The 22268-nt window shown below is 42.8% G+C and overlaps 1 protein-coding gene across 14 annotated transcripts in view; it reads right to left on the minus strand.

Annotated features, from left to right (window-relative positions):
• The window catches only part of LOC147268834 (serine/threonine-protein kinase BRSK2-like), a 139705-nt gene that overhangs the window by 52849 nt on the left and 64588 nt on the right, over positions 1-22268 (minus strand). For all 14 annotated transcript variants that reach the window (XM_086223217.1, XM_086223216.1, XM_086223211.1 and 11 more), the window contains exon 2: positions 12828-12922. In XM_086223217.1, coding sequence (XP_086079343.1) covers positions 12828-12922 — 95 coding nt within the window. The remainder of the gene's footprint in view (positions 1-12827; positions 12923-22268) is intronic.

Below are 22268 nucleotides of genomic sequence, written 5' to 3' on the forward strand. Positions count from 1 at the left end.
GCAATAACATTAGAAAAACAGAAGTTACAGAGGTTGCCCTCCATCTTTTGCTTCGTAACCTAAAAGTACTAATTTGCAAGAATTTAACGGTAGAATCTGGGTTTCCAGGTGTCTTTCCCACCAACAGGGGAGCACAGGCTGATGGATGCAGGCGTGCCACATCCACCCATCCTCCAGCTATCAGATCTAATTACCCTCCGCTTCATCTCCTGACACAGTCGCGCGCACACACACTGCAGCATGGCAGAGGCTAATTAAACACATGTACAAGGTAAACACACATTCCGCCCTCTGCCCTCCCTTTGTGTGAGCAGCAACAGTGACATTTACTAAGCTCCATTATGATCCATATGTTCCTTTAATGTGCAGTAATACAGTGGAACATGAGAGTTAGCTCAGGAGTGTGTGATGGTTAGACGAAACAAAACTCTCTGCCTTACAGGACTTTGGGGAAATCTCTCTCCCCAAGACGGTGGCATCCCTTCTGACCCTCCTGAAAATCTTTGAAATTGAAGCGTTTTGTGACCCAGGCTGGGATGCCTGGGTGACTATTATCTTCACTTAATTCTTTACTAGCCTTGCAGACTAAAGCCCTGAACCCGCTCACCTCAGTTATCATAGACTAACCCTCTCAGTCCAGCAGAATTGGCAGAAATGTCCACACATAAACTATTAAAAATAATTCCCATTTATTTTTATCGACCCAAGTCTGTTTCGTCTGCTTGTACCCGCGATCTCATCCTTTCAGTCATTACCCAAAGTTCACGAACACAGGAGGGTAGGAACGTAGATTGACCAGTAAATTGAGAGCTTTGCCTTTTGGCTCAACTCCCTCTTCACCACGATGGACGGATACGCTGTAGATGCTGCACCTCTCGTGAGGACTGGTTCCAGAGCCTTGCTGGTGAGTCCGACTATATCAAGCCGGAACCTGCCAACCTCACACGCCAGCCCAAGCTCCTTCCCCACTAGAGAGGTGACACTCCACATACCCAGAGCCAGCTTCTGCAGCAAAGGATCAGGCCACCAAGGTCTCCGCTCTCGGCTTCCACCCATCTCACATAGCACCTGACCCCTTTGGCCCCTGCTATTGGTGGTGAGCCCATTGGAGGGGGGACCCATGTTGCCTCTTGGGGCAACAGGGGTACAGGCCTGGCCACCAAGCGCTCGCCGCCTCCAGAGGGGGGCACTGGTGACCTGCATCCAGGCGAGGGAAATCTTGGACCCCAGTTGTGTTTCATCATTGGGGTTTTTTGCTAAGTCATGCATCATGCAAACTATAATGAAGCAAGACAAGTGTGATTTAAATCAAAGTTGATTCATCCATATAAGCCAACTATTGTCTGGGCATATGTCAGCTGAGTATTGGTTCTACCTGCATCAGCCTCATTTTGAGTCACACAACAGCCTGTATCTTAACAACTAGATGCATACTGGATTGTCCTGCAGGAGTACTGGGATTTAACCAGTCCTCTATGAAGGAGAATGTTCACTCCAGCTCTCTGCACTCTCAAATGGAGTATAAACTGACAGTATGAGGTTCAAACATCATGCCCGCCATGATTAATCCAAATGCACATGTTGAATTTTCTCTCTCTGCAAGTAAATTCTGTTAATGCTACAATTCTACAGCAACGAGTTCAGCATGGTACCAAATAGACATCATAAAAAGCCCAAAAAGAAACTAAGTTTCAAACTCCGTCTTAAAATGAATCTTTACAAGTTGGCAGTGAATGTAAGCAAAGTCAAGTTACTTGGTTGTTACTGTAACATTGTAAGTACACTGGAAGGTCCTTTGGAGTAGACCAGCAAATCACCAGGAGGATTCAGCCGTGAGCCACGTCACAAGCGTCAGAAGATTACTACTATGAGCACTGAAATTAATTATTAGAAATATGACAAATCACCAGCCATAGCAAGACTATTTTCATCAGCAGCTGGGATAAAATGTTGTTACCATTTCACCATACACCACATCTATAGTCCTGATAACTATAGATGTTTCAAATCAAAATCAGTCCAACTTCAACTGACGTACCGTCTCCCAGATACACGCTGACGGCTTGTGTGTGGTTACACATAGGTACTCGTTACATTCTGAGTTTTGTTTTTTACTCTACTGTGTCAACAGGAACACGGATATGGTTGACAACTATATTCATGGAAAAATAAAATCAAATCTTTTTAAATTTCATTGAAGCCAGCGTCTCGCAAACTGTGGTAGTGGTGCACTCGCTCCCTCAAGTTGTACATGGACGAATCACAGAAATACTTTTCCGATTAAAAATATATACGAATTTTATCAAAACATTAAATAGCTTTTAATGAAAATACATTAACCAAGTTTTGTCCTTCTTTTAATATTGTTGTGTCAGACTGTCATGTTCATTCACGTTCACACACACCTGGAGCGCACAGGTGAAGCGTCCACGACATCTGCTCCTGGCAATGTTAGCAACAAATGACGGAAGACGATGAGGAGCTGTGACTCAACTCATTGCCAGGTTAAATCTCTCACCTAACACACAAACTTTACACATCTACACAATCCCACACTGCCCCTGAGCGATAAGATACAAGCACAGTCGTGTACACAATTCATCAATAGACATCCGTTCTTCCTTCGATTTTTCTAAAACACAAGCAGTGACGATTTGAAGCCACGACAAAGGAAGACTGATAGTGACCTGTCTGAGTACATCTGCCATGGGGACACTGACTCAGACCTGCAACAGACCATGAACGAATTCATTCAACGTGAGTCAGTTTTGCTCTTGAAATGCGCTGGCTGGCTGACTCATTCACAGAAGAGCAAGAAATAAACAATTGAGAGTCAACAGCACTGCTCCAGTCCTGCAGATGAAGCCTCCAAGGCTGCTATACAAATACAGTATTTACTCACTAGACAGCATTTAAAGGAAGGCTCCACTAAACAACTGGAAACACGTGCTGCCTGCAGGTGTGAGCTTTCAAAGCTTTGTCCTTTGGAGAAGATGCGAGCAAAACAAAATGTATCAAAACTCCACAGAAACATCTTTAACCCAACAAAATATAGCAGAACTTAATGCACTGATTCCAGCTTGATTATGTGTGTCTCTCTTGCCACCAGCAAACGAAAGCAACTTTGAGAGGTTTAAGGCTAACCAGTGTTGTACATCACGACAACATACAAAAGACAAGAAACACAAAATCACTCCTCTACCTTCCAGATGTTGACTCTGTTGGTGTTGTTCCACCATTGCCGGTACTGCAACGCTGGGCTGTGCTCTCTCTGCTCTCTAGCTGAGGGTCCATGAGAAGCACCTCTGAGCTCGTAGAGATCAGGTTGATGAGTGGTCAAGAGTCTCCAGTCTGCTGTTTTCATCAGCAGTTACTTTTATATCTGTTTGACATTCATCTTCCTCCAGCTTAACAAGGGCCCTCGTGACTCTGGCTAGCGCCCCTCTACCTCTTCCAGTCAATGCCGATATTCGTGATCGCTAGATTCTCTGAATGAATTATGGGGCTTGACTTGTGTGCCATTTTCAAAACCCTATTAAACTGAAACACAGCAGAGAGCTGGGGGCATGAGCGGTGATAACATCCATTCACTAATCAAAGCACCATCTGCTGCTATGATGGGAGCTCGTGAGAGGGGAGGAGAGGAGGAACCCAATCCTTTGCAGGATCAAACACTGTCGCCCGCTTTGTGTGATTTGGCAGATGAGACGGAAAGGAGCGGAGCATCTGCACCTCCGCGATCAGGTCAGTAAACCGGCCCATCCGAAGGTGTTTGCAGGGGCTGCTGGGGAACCACCAGGCAACTGGCCCATTCTTCGCACCGTGACGCCTGTAAAGGAGGGAAGGAAACTCCTCCAAACAGAATCCATGAACAACAATCATGTGCAGTGCGGTTGGCTGATGTGACACCCAGCAGATTAAGGTCAGTGGTGAATCACAGGAAGAGGACAGATGCTCTCTTCCAGGGTAGATTGCAATCAGTAATCTTTCACTCATGTCATCAACTTGATCTCAACCACCATGTCGCTGTCTCCAAAATATCCACAAACACGTAAAGATGCAGACGATAAACAAAATATGTATTTTGAAATGAGATACAAAGAAGAATTTCTTAGTGTACATAGGAAACATTTGTCCTCTGGCCCAGGTAACCCGTCTTCTACAGCGCAGTGACCAAGTATCAGGAGGAGTTCACCAGGATACACACCTATGACAGAGGGGAAGACAGAGCACCCAGAGGAAACCCACACATACACGGGAAGAACATGCAAACTCCACACAGCAATGACCTGGCACAGCCTGGAGTCCAACTGGGATCAAGTCTGGCTTGAAGACTTATTCAAACGTACTTTTTAAAGTCTAGGTTTTAGTAGCATAGGTTTACAAATACTAAGATGGATTGAAACACAAATCAAAAATAAGGCTACATGTGAATCGGTGCTTTTTATTGATCCCTCCATCATCAAGTCACAAAGGAAAAAACAATCTTGTCAGAGATGCTATGAAGTGGAAGCACTGGGTCAAACCAACAGTTGAGTCCAAATTGCCACCATGAAGACAACAAGCCAGTAGTTGAGATGAAATGAGTACGGACAGCTGTGAGAGCCCTGCTCCACCATCCCAAGAGCTCTGAACACACGCGCTGAACCTGAACGGGAGAACCACACACAGGTACACTCACCATGAGGCTCGATATCTGGGTCACTCATCAGATACTGGACTGATATTTGAAATGTATCTATTTCTCTATCTATAGGTAGATACACACACACACACACACACACACACACACATATTTATATATGTGTGTGTGTGTGTGTGTGTATACACGTATATATGATATACATATATATATACACGTATATATGATATACATATATACACGTATATATGACATACATATATACACGTATATATGACATACATATATACACGTATATATGACATACATATATACACGTATATATGACATACATATATACACGTATATATGACATACATATATGTGACATACATATATATGACATACATATATGTGACATACATATATATGACATACATATATATGACATACATATATGATATACATATATATGACATACATATATGATATACATATATATGACATACATATATGATATACATATATATGACATACATATATGATATACATATATATGACATACATATATGATATACATATATATGACATACATATATGATATACATATATATGACATACATATATGATATACATATATATGACATACATATATAATATACATATATATGACATACATATATAATATACATATATATGACATACATATATACATATATATGACATACATATATATACATATATATGACATACATATATATACATATATATGATATACATATATATACATATATATGATATACATATATATATGCATATATATGACATACATATATATGATATACATATATATGACATACATATATATGATATACATATATATGACATACATATATATGATATACATATATATGACATACATATATATGATATACATATATATGACATACATATATATGATATACATATATGATATACATATATATACATATACATATATATATATACATATATATATATATATACATATATATATATATACATATATATATATATATATATATATATACATATACATATATATATATACATATATATATATACAGACATATACACACACACACACACTGGACCTGTGGAACTTAATAGATGTGTTCATTTATTGCCCTCAGTAATGCAGTATTGTATTTTTGAGTGTTCTCGTATCTGTGCAGCAAACCTTCACTTCACTTTTTCCCACTGCACACAGATGAAGCCAAAGTATCCTGGATGTGAACACTGCTATAATGAACTGGTAATGTCACTCAGAACCAGTTTGCCCAGTAGTCATGTATGTCATCCACAAGCAGGCCTTCCAACAGAACCACCAGCGATCTGGATTCTAGGTCTGCAAATTCACAATTTTCTTCGATTACTAATGACCACACTACCTCTGAGCCACGCTGCCCCAAATGGTGACTGGATAAGACAGCAGCTCTATCAAGGTCCCATCATGCTTGACTGGGAGCCACCAGTTTACTGCACAACAGCTAATTGTTACTATTTGAATGACGCAATCACTAGTATGGAAAGTTGCATTCACTCTTGACTTGGAACCTTTAACGGTGACTTGTAAAGTGTTTCTGCTTGGTGTTCATGTTCTGTCTACCGTATGAACCCTCAGTTTTACCCTAAGTTTTAAGTGCTGCAGGCTTTTACCATTTACACAGCAGAAATCCACAAATGCCTCAGCGTCTACTGTACTGCACTCAGAGCAGCTGTCAATCCTGAGTCCATGAACAAGAGTGATAAGACATACTGCCAAAAACATCAGAGCCTTTCTTAGGGAAACTTTATTGTGCATTTGGTGTGATCAAGATTTCATGATGTCTGATGGCTAAAGTTAACAAATGGTCAGTCTCTCTACGATGCCGCTAAAGGCTCTTCACTGGTCAGTAAAACGCACTCCAGCATGTCAGACTTTTGACTCGCAGATAAGAGTCAACATCACGGATGTTAGCAGGGCTGAAGCCTCTGTTGCTTCATGCCTTCTTTGCTCTCCAGGAGGAGGAACGTGTCTTGTCGCTACTGATGATGATATCACACTTCTAAAGCGTTGCCGTGTTGTAAAATTGTGTTTGACCTTCTCGTTGTTGCAGGAGCAGCAGTGTGAAACCTTTCTGCCACAACAGATCAATACAGCACAACCACAACACTCGATAGTATTTAAAAAAAAAAAAAAATCACCAGGAAAGCTCACACTGCTTGAGATCATTTCAGGTCAAAATTGTATTGAATCATTTTTCTCTTCTTCTACTGCATATTTTCTTGTAATGTAGGTGATACAATCAACTACTTTTTCCCTAAATTTAATTTTGAGTTCATGAAATAATCATATACAAACAAAAACTTTTCATTATGACCTGTAATGTGGGGGCAGTTCATTCATTCATCCAGAACAACCACTTCATCAAAACCAAATGTTGAAACAAAAACCTGCGGCCCAGCCAGCAGCTCAGGACGCTCCACCTGCGCCTCCTCTAATGAGACTTGCCATTAGCAGCAGTGACGCTCAGGTGGACATGCCAGCTTTGACATCTGGGTACAAGGCGGGGTGATGCCAGACCCTGTGGAAGGTGCTGATCTCTGGTGGGACGCGATAAATATAGTCACAAACAGATGCTACACTTAGACAAATACAAGGCTGGTCACAACAGAAATATCTACACGGGGAGATGACGGACGCCACATAATATTCTTTTCTTCTCCACATTTTTGGTATGTCAGCATTTTATCGGGATAAATACTTAGAGTACACAGCATCTGAAACTGCGCTTTGGACTCGGTCTCAGGATGTCCCAAGGGCTGATATTGAGGTAAAAAAAGGCCGTATAAATAATCCCAAACCTGTTAGTACAGGTTTCCGTGGTACTGACCTGCGGCCCTCTTAGCTGGTCATTCTTAATAAATGCATTAACACTGCAGTAATAAGCCTGTTCGAAAACATGTTGTGACAAAAAGTAAATATTCATGTACCTTAAAAGCCTAGTGAAGTACAATAAAAGGTATTCATACTTCCACTGATACCTCCACTGATAACAAATGTATCGCTGAAGATAGACTGATGAAGACAGGTTTGTGTTTACCTCACCGTCTCAATGGTTCCTCATCGTGACTCAATGAGAAAGCGTGCTTGAAAGCACTGCTTGCAAAAGGACACACGAGCCGCATTGATCAGCCGTAAATACAAGCCCTTAAAACAAGCTACATTGACCTGCAAGTGACGGATGCTCTCTAGTGGCAATAAAATCAGATGACCACGATAGAGGGGCAAATAAAACCTTGGGAGGGGATTAGAGAGGATGGATGTCAGCAACATGACTTTGACACAGAAAATTGACTTTCAGGTCTTTATTCCCATTTCTGAGTGAAAACCATCCCTTAACCAAGGGGAGCATCACTGATAGGCCTTCCCCACTCACGAGGAACGGGTTCAGTGCACATTCGTGAACCTCTTTATGAAATGTTCTGTGTTCTCAACCCCAGTTGATGTGGTCCAAACCCCCAAGCTTGCAGTGCGATCCAAAATTTTTTTTTATGTTTTCCTTGGGAAGCATGACTGTCCTCCTCTCCCTGTTTGATGCTGTCACCTTGGTGATACTCGTGAGTGATGAAGGCATAGCAAACATGTGACACGTGCAGTCCGCCATGCAGTGTGTGAGCCAGTGAAAAGACTAAATCTTGTTCCTGTCTATAAATCGAATCTTGACATGTTTTATTCCCACTAATAAGCTGTCATCAGGTGGGTGATCTGCACCATGACGTGACACTCCAGTTCAAAACTGGCGAGAGCACAGGCTGGTACATTTGAGACAACCAAGGTTGGGAACGGCACTGCCAAGAAGTACAACATGAAATTCTGGTATAAAAAGCAGGATGAGATGAAGAATTAATTATCACTGCCCATTTGTCACTGGAGTTTTTAAGTGTAAACTACACTGTAAAGTGAAGGAGGTGCAGAGCTTAGTTTTGCTACTCAGCTGCTTTGCCCTTAAAGTGATAAATGATACATTTCAAAAAGGATAATGTTAATATGAACTTTACCACAGACGGTTTGAAAAGCACTGGCAGCGTTCATGAAAAGTCTCTGGCTCATTCAGAATCCCTGCTCCTGTCGGGTGATGGTCCTGCACCGTGCGTTGGTACAAATACAGCCCAACATCCTGCCCAGCTTTACTGCCACTGGAACCAAATCACACTTCTGAGTGTTTTCTGGTTTAATCATTTGGAGGAATCATACTTTGTCTGTGCTTGGATGGCGGCTCTTTTTCCATCAAAGCAAGCCAGCAATCCAGATACTAGACAGTGTGAGTTTTACAGCAAGTGAAGTCCCCTCAAGAATTGGGTACAAAGTGTATCAGTCATGGACGGAGCTCTAAAAGGAAAAAAAAAACTGAAGTGCATTTTTATGGAAATGATGGGAGCTTTTTCTTGAAGAAGTACCATGCGTAACAATGAACAAGGGGAATGTAAATTTGCATTGTGAACAGGGGATACATTCATATGCAAAACCCTAAAAGACTACGTCCAACGCAGCGCAAAGTACAGCATTAAAGCACTGAGAACAGAAAAGCAGCTGAAAAAAATCGAATCTGCAGCACATCTCAAAATGTCAAACAAAATGGGACAAAATGGGGACTTTCCAAAATGTCAGGAGGAGGAGCTGAGCTGCAGCGAATGTCAGGTTTCAAAAACGCATCTCCGTGAAATCCCATCCTGTTTTTTCTGGGTATTTTTAGGTGGCTGGTTCTTGTTGTATTACCCTGCCTGTTGCCACAAGAGGTGAGGATAATTAGGAGGGGAAGATTAGAGGAAGCTTAACACCCCCCACAGACGGAGGGAAACAGAGCTCCAATGCAAGTGAGGACACCAGGAAACAGAACCGTTTCTGCTGGGAGGCAAAGAGAAGCATCCGCTACCTTCATCTCCTCCAGTCTCTTCCCATTCGAAACACGAGTGGGGATGAAAGTGAGAGGGTAACAATAAAGCAATGAGCTGTGGGGTCATCACACTAGAATTTCACTTTTGGAAGTGCTTCAAATGGTGATATGATTGAAATCAATGTGGCACACAAAAGTAATATGCTGCACAAGAAGGCTTGTGTTGTCATACTGACAGCAGCATGCCGGCGTCGCAGCCCTCGCCAGAAAAAAGACACAGCTGCTCAGTTATTTCCATGCGAACGAACTGGAATACATGTTGAAACACGATAACACAAGCGACACGTTTGAGCAGAGGACAGACCACAAAAATGAATTTTACTTTTTCAGATCTCATTTTTCTAAACAGATTAAGGCGTCTCGACAGAATGTTTGAGAAGTTACTGTCTCCCTCGAATCCAATCAGCTGCCGGCTTTCAGTGAGAGAGGAAGGCAGGAGTGAGGTCGCTCCTCTCACTGCTGACAGACATCAGCAGGTCAAGAGAGACACGGACACACAAAACCATTAAACAATCAAAATGCCACATTTTTTGCTCATGTCTGCCAGGCTGATCTTGTGCCGACAGCCGTGATTTACAGATGTAGCTTTTTCATTCAATATTCACATTTGTAGCTACAAAAACAAAAACAAAGGTAAATATGGGAATTTGAAAAATGACATTTTTTCTCCTTTTCCATTATTGTTTTGTTTTTGTTTTTTTAATTAAAACGTTAAATTATAATCCATGATCCTATTGAAAATAATTGTCCATCAATCACAATGTGACACACAACTGATTATTCTTCATCAGCCCTGAAACCAAACACTCTTGTCAGAGTCTTGTCAGATGTACAGTGGAAAAAATGAAGTAATCTGAAGTAATTCTGATTGTTATGTTACTAGGGTTGTTTTAAGAAGGTTGAGTCAAGTATAAAGAACACAGCTCTGAAGACAACATACATATTTTATTCAAAGAGGACAGAAAGTTTGAAAGTCTTGTCCATCTGAGGAGGAGGTCTAGGACCCCTGCCTACAATGCTGGCCTATGAGTCCCTCCTGGAGTTCCCGTCACATTTAACCTTGGCCTCCACAACTGCTGCGACACAAGAAACCGGTCACTGACCTCTCACAGAGACACACACCTAGGACCTGTCAGAATTGAATGACGGGCATACATGTGTCTGGAGCCGAGTTTGGACTGAACGTTACAACTTCCTTGAGGCGAGGTAAAGTTGCCTCTCCAATAAACCAACTTGTCTCAATGCCACCGATGTGTCTGTGAGACTCCTGACTTTCTCCTAAATGTAACGGTATTTTTAATAAAATTATTCTGGAAAACACTCAAAAAAGTGTTGATAGAAGAAGGGAGTGAGAGTGTGATGCACAGACCTTTAGCACTGCTGCTGATCGCACCAGCATGTCAGACATGCTTGATATGCACAAACACGGATATCTGCACGTGTTATTGAAACTGGATTGATCTATAATTCTAATCTGAAGCTTAAAATCAAGTCTAAACCCTCAACCTGCTGCTTGGAGGCCTTCCACAAAGTGACAACCTCACTTTCTCCATATGTTGTTATTATGATGGTTTCGATCTTCTGAGCTCTCACGTGTACTGTACAAGTTTCTGTCTGAAAGCATGTGTGACAATCCTGCCTTGTAAAAGTTGTTGAGACTGAAATATTAGTAATTACACTCATTAAAATGTTCTGACACTGATGCTATGTGTGTGTGCCATAAATAGAATATAATAATGTCTATGACAGGAAAATAAGCTCTTTAAGGGAAAGAAAAATATAGCGCAGCATCAATATGTCACTTAAATTGCAGAACAAAATGTTGTTTTCCTCTCAAGTCCATCCATCCATCCATCTATTGAGCTTCCCCCTCTTCTCCTGTTCAGGGTGGTGGGGGTGGAGCCTATCCCAGCAGCCTTCCCCCTGGACAGGTCACCAGTCCATGGCAGGGCCAACACATAGAGACAGACAACCATTGGCTCTCCCAGCCACGCCTACGGTCAATTTAGAGTCTGGATTAACCTGGTCCCTCTTGATTTCTTTGGACTGTGGAGGAAGCTGGAGTACCAGAGAGAACCCAGCAGGAACAGGGAGAACATGGAGACTCACCCAGAAAGACCCCGTGCTGCAGCCGGGGCTCCACCCACAACCTTCTTGATGGGGGCCACAGTGAGGACCACTGCACTGCCGTGCCGCCGGCCTCTCAAGTGATGTTTTGGAAAACAGACTAACATTTGTATTGTTGCTCAGAGCACGACAACTGTTACAGGCATTTCCATGGACGGCAATAATCTGACTTTTGACTTCATTCTAAACAACAGTTGGAATAAAGTGTTGACACAACTTTCACACAGAATATTCCATCCATATGAAGGAAAGTCTGACGAATGACCGGAGGGCGCCCCCCCCCCCCCACACACACACACACATCAGTGTCCTTCAAGAATTTAGCTTGAAACCATCTCTGCAATATTGTGACAGACACATTTTTAGTGTTTGCTTCCTGACGATGCAGAAATCTGCACTTCGAGCCCAGCCTAGAGCACTTGCTGCTGTAATGCTAACAAGCGCTAAACCAGAATTAGTTCAATTTGTGGTGTCTGGGACTTGTGGGCTTATGGCTGGATGAAGAAACTGGATTCTAATAGCTGATGAACTGGACCGTTGGTAAACTGACATTTTGTGACAGTTTTGCTGTTGTTAGCCATCTGTCGCATTCAGCCTAAAGCTAAATAGATGTGGCTAAGTGTTTTGGCATTCTTTGCATTTCTGCAATGAAATTATGCAGGAGGGAATTTTTTTTTTTTTTTGTGCTCAAGGCACCTCGCAGTACCCTAAACTTTGTTTAACTTTTCCCTTAAAGATTCGATAGATCTGAAACTGGGTTGTAATGTCTGAAATTACTGGCCTTTTCATGTAATTTGTGGACATAAAAGGGTGAACATCTACTACCTAATACTTTGAGAACTTTCAGCATTTGCTTCATCTGTGCACTTAAAAGAACAAATGAATTTTAAAAAAACAGTGGAGTAGAAGAATCACCAGTGGTGATTGATTAGGTGCCTTTCCGACACCTTGAGCAATGACAACACCGACCAGCAGGTTACGAAGCCTTTTTGTGCAAAGACAAAATCAGTGTGGTCGTGCCAGAGCACAAGAAGCACGCACACACACACACAGACACACACACACACACACACACACACACACACACACACACCCCTTACCTTCATAAGAACAGACTCGCTGAGCTTTTCTCTGTTGACAATCTTTATGGCAACTTTCTGACACGTGACACAGTGGACACCCAGCTTCACAAGGCCTGAAAGACAAAAATGAAGTCAGATTCATATCAAGCCCTTTCTTCAAAACTCATCCAGCTCACACTTGGCAGAACATGGGGCATTCAACATGTTCTGATGAGTGCAAAAAGCCCTAAATCTTCAAAAGGCAACCCTGACAGAAGACAGGAATGAAAAGACAAAGCTGAATTAATGGCCTCCCATTCAAGGCCTCCCCCCTTCGTCAGAGACCCCAGACAGCGCTGTGAATGCTGGGATGCAAATGTACTCCACAGCCTGCCTCACACCAGATGAATGTTGACATAAGACAGTCTCTCTCTTCCACAGTTACACTACAAGACTTCAAGTTATAAAAGTACAGTACGGACATTATTCTGGACCTTGGAAACAATCTGAGTGAGAGAGTCAACTCAAGGTTCACATCCCGGCACAGAAAAGCGCAGTGCTCATCAGCTAATAGGTCTGGCTCCAGCAGAGCCCAGAGTGGAAGATCATTATCCACTTTTCTTGGACTGCAACATGCTGTGAACTACTTTGATCTACTGTCGCTCATATGAGCCTTACGTTTGATACCAAAACTTAAAAACAATGTTTCTTTTCATGAATGATCTGCATGCATCAAGTCATGTGTTGTCCCATATGAGCCAGAACAGCATGAAACACAATGCGAACACTAGGACTGCCTACATGCTCTAAATGCTCTGAATTTGATTTTAAATGGAAAAAACACAATCAAATTTGCATTGCAAAAAATCAAATCAAATCATATGAGCTGTTTCTAGATGTGTGCTGTCATGACTTCGAGTGGGAACCTGGGCAACTGCACACACTGAGTGCATGACGGACAGGAGTCTCAGCATCACTTGTAGCTGAGTGAGTTTCAGTGCCAGCAGCAGGAACAAAGAGTGATCTGAAATCCTCTGCTGGAAAATACTTAGGTTTGGAACAGCTACTTTGGCAGCAAGACATCTTGTGACAAAGTTGTGTGGAAGCTAAGTGTGTTTTGACATTATTTAAATAAATCTTAGCTTTTGAGGTTCCTCCGTGAGGCAGCATATTCATGTCTCCCTCTTAATGCTGCAGAGAGTGAGGAAGAGAAAGGAGAAGAGGGAAGTCTGCAGTTTTAGGTCCCTGCGTGGGTTGGCTCCTCTTTAGTTTGCACGAGGCACTAAGTTATGTCTCTTGGGTTGGTTTCTCCTCTTGTGGACAGATTGACTGTAAAATGATAAAGGATGAACCCTGTGACGTCACTCCGAAGGTTTTTTTAGAGAGAACGTCATCCTTTTTATGTGTAAACAGCCCTAATAGACATATACTGTAAAAAATAAAATGAATTAACAAAGCTGCTTTAAAAAGAATCTTGGAGGAGGCTGAACAACACAAGAACTACAGCCTGTTCACACTGATATAACATCCAGCTGCTTTCATGACACATCTCCCAGCTGGATGTTTTCAGATACAGAGTGTGAAATATGTATGAAAATGCAATTGACATGCATCCAGCAACTCCCAGGTCTGCTTCTCTTTGTCTATTTTTGAGAGCTCACCTAATGTGCCTTTTGTGCCATAACAAAAATGTCAACATGCAGTAGCTTTATCTTATTACAGCCACAATGGCTCCATCCATCTCCATCAAAGGCCCGACATCAGGGACTGTAAATGCCAGTGCGCATATGCACTTCTTCATTACCTCACACTGCACACGTATATATTTCACAGGAGATGAGAGTGTCACTACTTGAAAGGTGATTTCCCTGTGGGGTGTCACAAGAAACACAGTGCAATGAGTAGAGGGGGGTTCAGGCCAATATGGCAGCCTGGGGGCTCTTTTATGTCCCCAGTTAGAACTGAAAACATTGACTTTGTGTGTCGTGACTTCGTGTCATTGATCTTGTTGTCAGAACAGCTTGAGGAAGGTGGCAACTGCTCAGCACATGCTTCTATTGAGGTGCGATGAAGGAGCAGAGAAGAGGGTGACCCGTTTGAAGCAGGATCATCCTCTGAGGAAAAAGAAGCAGGCAAGCACAAAAAGACAAAGGACCCTTGAGCTCAAGACAAAAATAGGTAGGTTGAAGTCTATTTTTACAGAATCAAGTTTTTTTGATTCCTCTAAATAATCAACTGGATTCAAAATGAGCTAAAAACAACTGTTGATATCAGAGTATGAAAGGAGGAACCAAAAGAACAGCAGTGGTTTGCACGAGTTGTGTTTAAGTCGGGTCGTACAATGACCATTCTTTGGGTTTCAGAGCTCAGGTGAAAAGTACCATCAAATAATCAAGGCTTCACCCAAATCAACATTTAACAGAATGAACATGCACTAACTAAGCAACATTCGCCATTGTAATAAATTTCTAGCAGTGCAAATGCTCAGTGGTCACTTACAGTTGTCATGTGATCAATCAAACTCAGTGTTTTTGTGATATGCCAGCTTCGTTTGGCAGATCAGGCAGTCAACTCTTTCGGGGTCACTTCTGCAAATTTAGAAGTTATTCCAGATGCTCGACTTTTTCACCATCTTGGCCATGTAGTGTTCTTGAAGGCTGGCTGCTGAGCCATCAGAGTCAACAGCAGCGTCACAAGAAAGCACTGATGAAAGCTGCGACTCTCAAAACTAGTAAGTTTGAGCTCTTGGAATAACTTATGATAATTCATGCTTTACATCTTGTCTTAACATGATAAGGGTATCACAGCCATTGCACTTGGCAGGAGGTACCTGCACCTTTGTGGGGTGTTTAGCATGATCGCTCTTTCAGAAGCTGTCCTGTCAACTAAACATAGAGCTGAGTGCTTCAGACCTTGTGACTTTATAGGGTTTTCAAGTGGGCATCCTGCATCTTTGGCATTTCATCACCTAGCCCACAATACCTCTGTGGGGCTTGACAGCATCCTGGAACTGCTCCCTCAGTCCTTCAGGTCTTTAGCACTCAGCTCTGCCCCTCTGCAAGCCTGGTTTGGCCACCGTTTGTCTTTCTTCAGCCAAAGCCACCTGGACGATGCTTCTACCTGCCTTTTGATGTTTTTCACCTGGTTCTTGCGGGTTGACCTCTGACCCAAAGCGCCCCAGAGGGACTGTCCTGGAGAGCCCCTACAACCGACTTTTACTGATAGGTTCCAAGCTCTCCACTCCTTCTGCTGGCATCCAGGATGAGAGACTGATATTTACCCCACTTGCGCTCGTGTGCCTCCCCAATCCTTTCTTCCTAGGGTACCATCAGTTAAGGGCCACCTGTTCGGAAGTGTGGGACCAGAGTACAATACCTGGATGGAGGCGTGTGACGGCAACCTCTTCTGGAAATCTGAGTCGTCTTTCAATGTCAACTCTCATTGCCCAGTCCTTTGCTGTGCCAAGGCTCCCTGTGCCCCCATCTTGCTTGCCTGCCTTCTCCCCCTGGCCTGAGGAAGTGAGGGCCTTTGGCTTGGGTATTGGTGGTCCTCCACTTCCTCTCTTTTTCTTGTCCATCAGCCAATTGCATCAGCATCTGATCATTTTGCCATCTAAACCAACCGTCCATCAGGCTTGCTCGAAAGGATGACAGGATGTGTTCCAGGTTTGCTGGTTTTCTGCGTAGCGCACAGCCGGGATCATCTGCCGACCTCGACCTATAGAGGTTTGTTGGTGTTGGCAGCACGTCTTACATGGAAGGGAGGAGGAACTTTACATGATGCCCCTCCATGTTCCAAATGTCCTTCCACGTGAGGGGTCTTCCCTGCACACTGTCCCACCAGGTCCAGCTGCCCTGCTGGTTCATGGCTTCTGCCTTGGCTTGCCTGCCCTCTTCCTCTACTGCATCAATCTCTTTCTGCACCATGCCTCTCCTCTTCTTTGCTTTTGCCTCCTTCCAGCTTGTTTGTGTAATGCAGCCAAGGCCCAGCCTTCGGTGGTTCACCGTGCCCATGATGTCTGTATGCTTTAAGCGCTCCTCCACATCCCTCAGAGCACTGTTAGCTTCCCACTTCCGCCCTGTCTTGACTGTCATTTCTTCCTGCCGCACTGCCTGATCGTCACTGTCCCACAACATCATGGCCAACCACACTTAACCATCTTGTACTCTTCCACGACTGATGTGATAGGAGGCTGCAGTTTGCTCCCCAAACTGTACAGGCCAATCGAGCAGAAGCTTTTTGGGACAGACAGCCATCACCTCAGGAAGTTGTTAATCCCCCCCCCCCCAATCTTCCACAATTGTCAGGGGCACCTCATTCATCAGCGGAGGCCACACAAGCCTTGGTAGGATGCCGTGCTGATAGCCACATGCCTTGTTCTTACCTGGAAGTCCACTCTTCTCCAGAACTTTTAGCCAGACTTCTGTTTGGTTTAGCATCTCCATCACACTTAACCTGGTCATTCAGCTCAGCTCTGTACCACCTTCTCAAGCTCTTTACAGGTTTCTCAGTGATGGTTGGTATGACATTGTCACTTATCTGAAACTGAAAGTGGTCTTGAACACACCCCTGATTTAGGACTAGGCTTCTGGATTTAATTGGTTTGAACTCTATTCTAACAGCTTTGGTGAGCTCTGTCATGACAGACCTGCAAGTCATCCAAAATCCATCAGCCCTCTGGGACTGACCTCGCTGGGATTGTTAGGTCATCCATAAAGGCCCTAACAGGGACCTGCTGGATGCCACCTGAGAGTACAGCTCCCATCCAGGCTTCCCCAATGACTTGACCAGGAGAGTCATTGCTGCTGCAAACAGACTCACAGAGATCGTACACTGGTCACAAGTCTAACTTCTAGTCGCTGCCAGTTGGTAATGTAGTTGCAAGATGTGAAGCGCATCTTGAAGTGCCTGAAATAGCTCTGGAGGAGCAGCTGCACCTTTTGTAGTACATGATAGGCTTTGAGTGTGTAGTTGACCAACTTGTGTGGCACTGCACCATACGCATTAGTTAGGTCGAGCCACAGAACGGCAGATCTTCCCAGTTGTTCTTTGCATCCTCAGTGAATAATTTGCATAATGTCACACCACTATCACTACCTTATTTGGGATGAGCGATATAGCCTTATTGGAAAAAACCCCGCCACAAAACACTACACAATTCTCACTTGGGTATTGATTGCCATGGCAACGAATGAAGCTTCAAAGCCCTGAAGCATTGGAGTCAGCCCAAGTGTGAGGGTATACTGGCTTGAATGTAAATTCTACCTCAGGTACTTTACACAACATTTTGAGGGTTCCACCAGCCAAAATAGTTCCAAATAGATCAAGAGATCAAGTTCAAACTTAAATTGCTCACCTTAGTAGGAGTAAAATCCTTCATATCACATATCTCATGGTGCGTCATTCTGAAAGGATGTTTGAGGGCCACTTAAAATAACGGTGGACCTAATTTATACACCACCGAATTCTTCAGATACCACAAAGCTGGTAAATATGGCTGTGCTTCATGAGACTGCCCATCAACTGCGTTCAGGCTCTGTGTGCTTCACACAGTCACTCATTGCTATTCACTGTTTGCTACTTGGTTCTGGACATCGTGAGTGAGCAGCAGGTGATAAGACAGACATCACATACATTATTCTCACGCTCTCATCATGTTGCTCACTGAAAAACACACAAGACATGTTCATTCAAGGCAGCGCTGAGCATGACCAGCTAGCTCTTCCATTGTGCTCATCCATGTTAATTCACGGTAGCACAGAATGGGACGGGTTATAGTTTCATGTCTCTAGTTCAGATCAAAGTGAATGTTTTAATAAAAATAAAATGGATTATAGCAGACGATGAACCGGAAAACACTTCTGGACGGTTTCGCTGCTGTTTGTAGTTGGTGGCTGAACAAACATCAACAAAAGTGTCATATCAAACCAACTCGTTCCGTGTGGTGTTAGGTGAGGACTTTACACCCTGACTGATGGGTCTGCCTAAGGCAGCTGATGGAACAAGCTGCTGAGCTTTTAGTCTCTTGTAGATCCTTGATTAGGTTGTACACCACTGTAACTGTGTAGGTCTCAGCTTAGTCGATGACCTCATTTCAAGCAGCTGTTTATAGCCAACAAGCAAACATGCTGTGTGCTACTTGTCTTGTAGCAAAGGACAGAATTAGAGCATCATGCAGCTTAAGAATAGGTGAAGATCACATTGGAGATAAAGGGCAGGAAATCCTGAGTATTCAAGTCAAGTGCTTCCTTCAAATTCATGATTGGGATAAAGACTCTTTCATTTGTGTTTCAATGTACTTGTCAAGAGCAGTTTGTGCAACCTCCATCAACCGTTTGAAGTGAATTACTTAGGTAAGTAAATTCGTTAATAAATGTAGGTTAAGTCATGTAATAAATAATGGCTGTGGCTTTAACAAAACAGTAGAAGAAGAAGAACTATGTGTCAGGGAAAAAAAAGAGAGGTCTTCTGGAATCAACTTTTTATTCTCGTCGGTCGGATGAATTGTAATGGTTCAGATGCTCCTGTGTTTCATGTATGTGCTGATTTACATACTATCAGGAGGGACCGCCTGCGTAGTTTTCAGCAGCATTTTTTCATTCATGTTTTTGTGATTACACAGGCCTTATTTGATCAACCTGCTATCCTGAGGTGTAAATATGGGTCATTCACTGGTTTTAAGGTCTTTATGTACATGTACATGCCCTCTGGTGCATGGTAAATGTTATGGATATCTATGATGAATATTAGCCATGTTAGTCTGTGTGACAGAATTTCGGAGCTCACTGGTGTGTTGCGACAAAGGCATATGAAGAAGAAACCTAAAAGAGCAGTGGCTTTAGTGATCAAGCTCTTATCACATTGACAATCATGTTTCCACACCACTAACGAGGAAGAGAAGGTATTTAAAGATGTGACAGCAACTGTCCGTGAGCCCAGTGAGGGTTACAATTATGACTTGTCACCACTAAAAACCCTCCCTTCATCTTTTTTGCAGTTTTTCTTTTCTTATTATCACTCCTCTAAGACCTTCAAGCACTTCTTTCCCAGCAGACAAACACATTTTGATGTGATCCTCAACAGAGATTATAAAATTTCTTCATGTTTCACATTTGTCATTGTAAATCCCAGTTCTTAGAATAATTAGGCAGTTCAAACCTAAGTCCTGCAGGAATAAACTTTATCATTCTAATAACATTTTTGTATCAAGAATCCCTGGCTCAAACAAGCTCGATGCGAGTTTGAGGCAGTTCAGTTAGCAGCCCAGACGTCAAGTCATCTCAACACGGTTTATTTCTGGGTCTCATGACTCATCTCCTGTTTTTACAGGTCAGCTGGCTTGTATTGCCTCATGAGCTGGCTGCTAACTGGTTGTTAGGGTAATACATATTTTCATGTTCACAAATATACAGCTACACCGCAGTCACTGATGATGACGGAAATGATTGCCATAAATAAAACTATGGCCTTTTTTATTAATTGATCATTTGTTGATTATTTCAAACCTTTAAAGGATCAATAGAATGTCCGAAAACTGCACTTTGCTCAATGAACATTCATTTGCAAACACGTGGCCGACCGTGTTGCAATATGTTAGTGTGCCTGTCACAGTGACCTTTGACCAGCCTCATCTATTCAGTTCACCCTTGTGTCTCTGTGGATTTTTGTGCCAAATTTGAAGAAATTCCCTAAAGGAGTTCCTGAGGTATCAGGTTAAAAAAAGCCGATGGACAACCTGAGAACACGGTGCCTCTGGTCTGGGTCTGCTGGTGATGTGCAGGCAAAAATATGATTACGAAATGAAATGAAATATAATGAATGTGCTAGAGTGAAGGCCACTGAAGTCAACAAAAAAGGAAACTACACCCCAAACAACAACAGCCTCACTGACTGAGGGGTGCTGAGCCCCCCACAGGAATAGGAACTTGAATTCAAATCTTTCAGATGGCAAATCCAACCAAGAACTGCACAGTTGACCAGTAGAAGCCACAACTGATCTGACAGCTCGGTTTCATTGATTCCTCCCCTCTGTCAGTCTGTCCCCCTCTGCTGATTAGATCAATAGTCCCCAGGATTTCGACCCAGCAGACTGAGCCGCAGGCTGCAGCAGGGACTTGCTTTGTTGTCCTTAGAACCATCCTCCTACAATCTCCTGTGTGCCTTCGAGCTTCCAGTGAGATTAAGTGCCAACTAAGCTCCTCCAATGAAAAAGCCTACACTGACCACCTACCTCGAACACACAGATTAAGCTTATTGCCTTTGTTTTTAAGGCATAAAGATCTTGGGTTTAGGCTGCATTAATCAACTCTGGTCTGCTTTTCTAACTGACATGTTGCACTACAAGTTTCATCCTGTTCCACCAACTGCAGTTCAAGGTGCCTCATATAACCTATAAAATCAATTGCCATATCCTCCTAACACTAGTGTTCCTTCTTATGTTCTCCGCTCCCATTATAAAAACAATGGAAAGTTTCATTCCAGTGACAGAAGCCTCCCACTCGCTGTATTAGCATACACACTGCATGCATGGTGCTTTTAAAACGACTCCACCCTTTCACAAGATTGGATGTTTCAGGTACGTTTGAATTCATTTCAAGACTGCCTACTAGTGTTACCTTTCAAAATTAACAAAATATTAAGATTACAAGACATGAAAAAGTTCAGGAGTTAACATGAGACTTTCGTAATTCTGCTACTTTGATGGACATATTTTCTAGTTTCTCCAGAGCGACATGTTAGCGCTGTTTATGTTCCGCACTGACAGTGAAGAGGAGTGACACCTCAATGTCAATGACAGCACAACATGAAGAAAGAGACAGGAAGTATGATCTGATTCTGTGGAGATATTTGTGCTCAACACCCAAACCTGCAAACGCGTGCACACACGCGCACACACAGTCCAAGGTGATCATCACCACAGGTCAGCCGTTGCGTCGACCGTCTGCAGTGTCCCCAGGTTTTCTTCACATCCCTTCTCACTTTCTGAGTATTTCTCCAAGTGACTCAGAGATTTTCGTACCTGTGGTGTCCTGCCTCATGACTTGATCCAGTATGGGATGTGAGCCTTCAACATATATCTTTAGAATAGACACCAGAAACTGTATCAAGCAAAACTCAGAAGAGAGATCTTTACTTTTTGCATCCTTCTTTTATTAATGAGGTGAAATCCATTTAAACTTTAAATATGCACTTAACAGTTTTCAAGGGGTTCTGAGGTAATATTAGAATACAGTTTATGGAGTTAGTTGTTTTAATTATTTTTTTCCCAAATGGTAACCGTAAAAAATGCCAACACGTGATGAGTTGACCAAGAAGAGAAACGATTTCAGATGTTTTATGGCACCTGATGGAGAAACTGCAAGCCGAGCACGGTCACTTTGTTAAGCTAGCAATGGACAAAGGCTAAAATCCAGCCAGCGCAGCAGCCAACACTCGAGAACACCCTCCATCAGTAACAACCCATCTGTGTTCAAGCAGCAG

This window comes from Aulostomus chinensis, chromosome 2 (genome assembly GCF_037954235.1).
Source record: "Aulostomus chinensis isolate RoL2024-O1b breed Wild chromosome 2, RoL_Achi_v1.0, whole genome shotgun sequence".
NCBI lineage: Eukaryota > Metazoa > Chordata > Actinopteri > Syngnathiformes > Aulostomidae > Aulostomus > Aulostomus chinensis.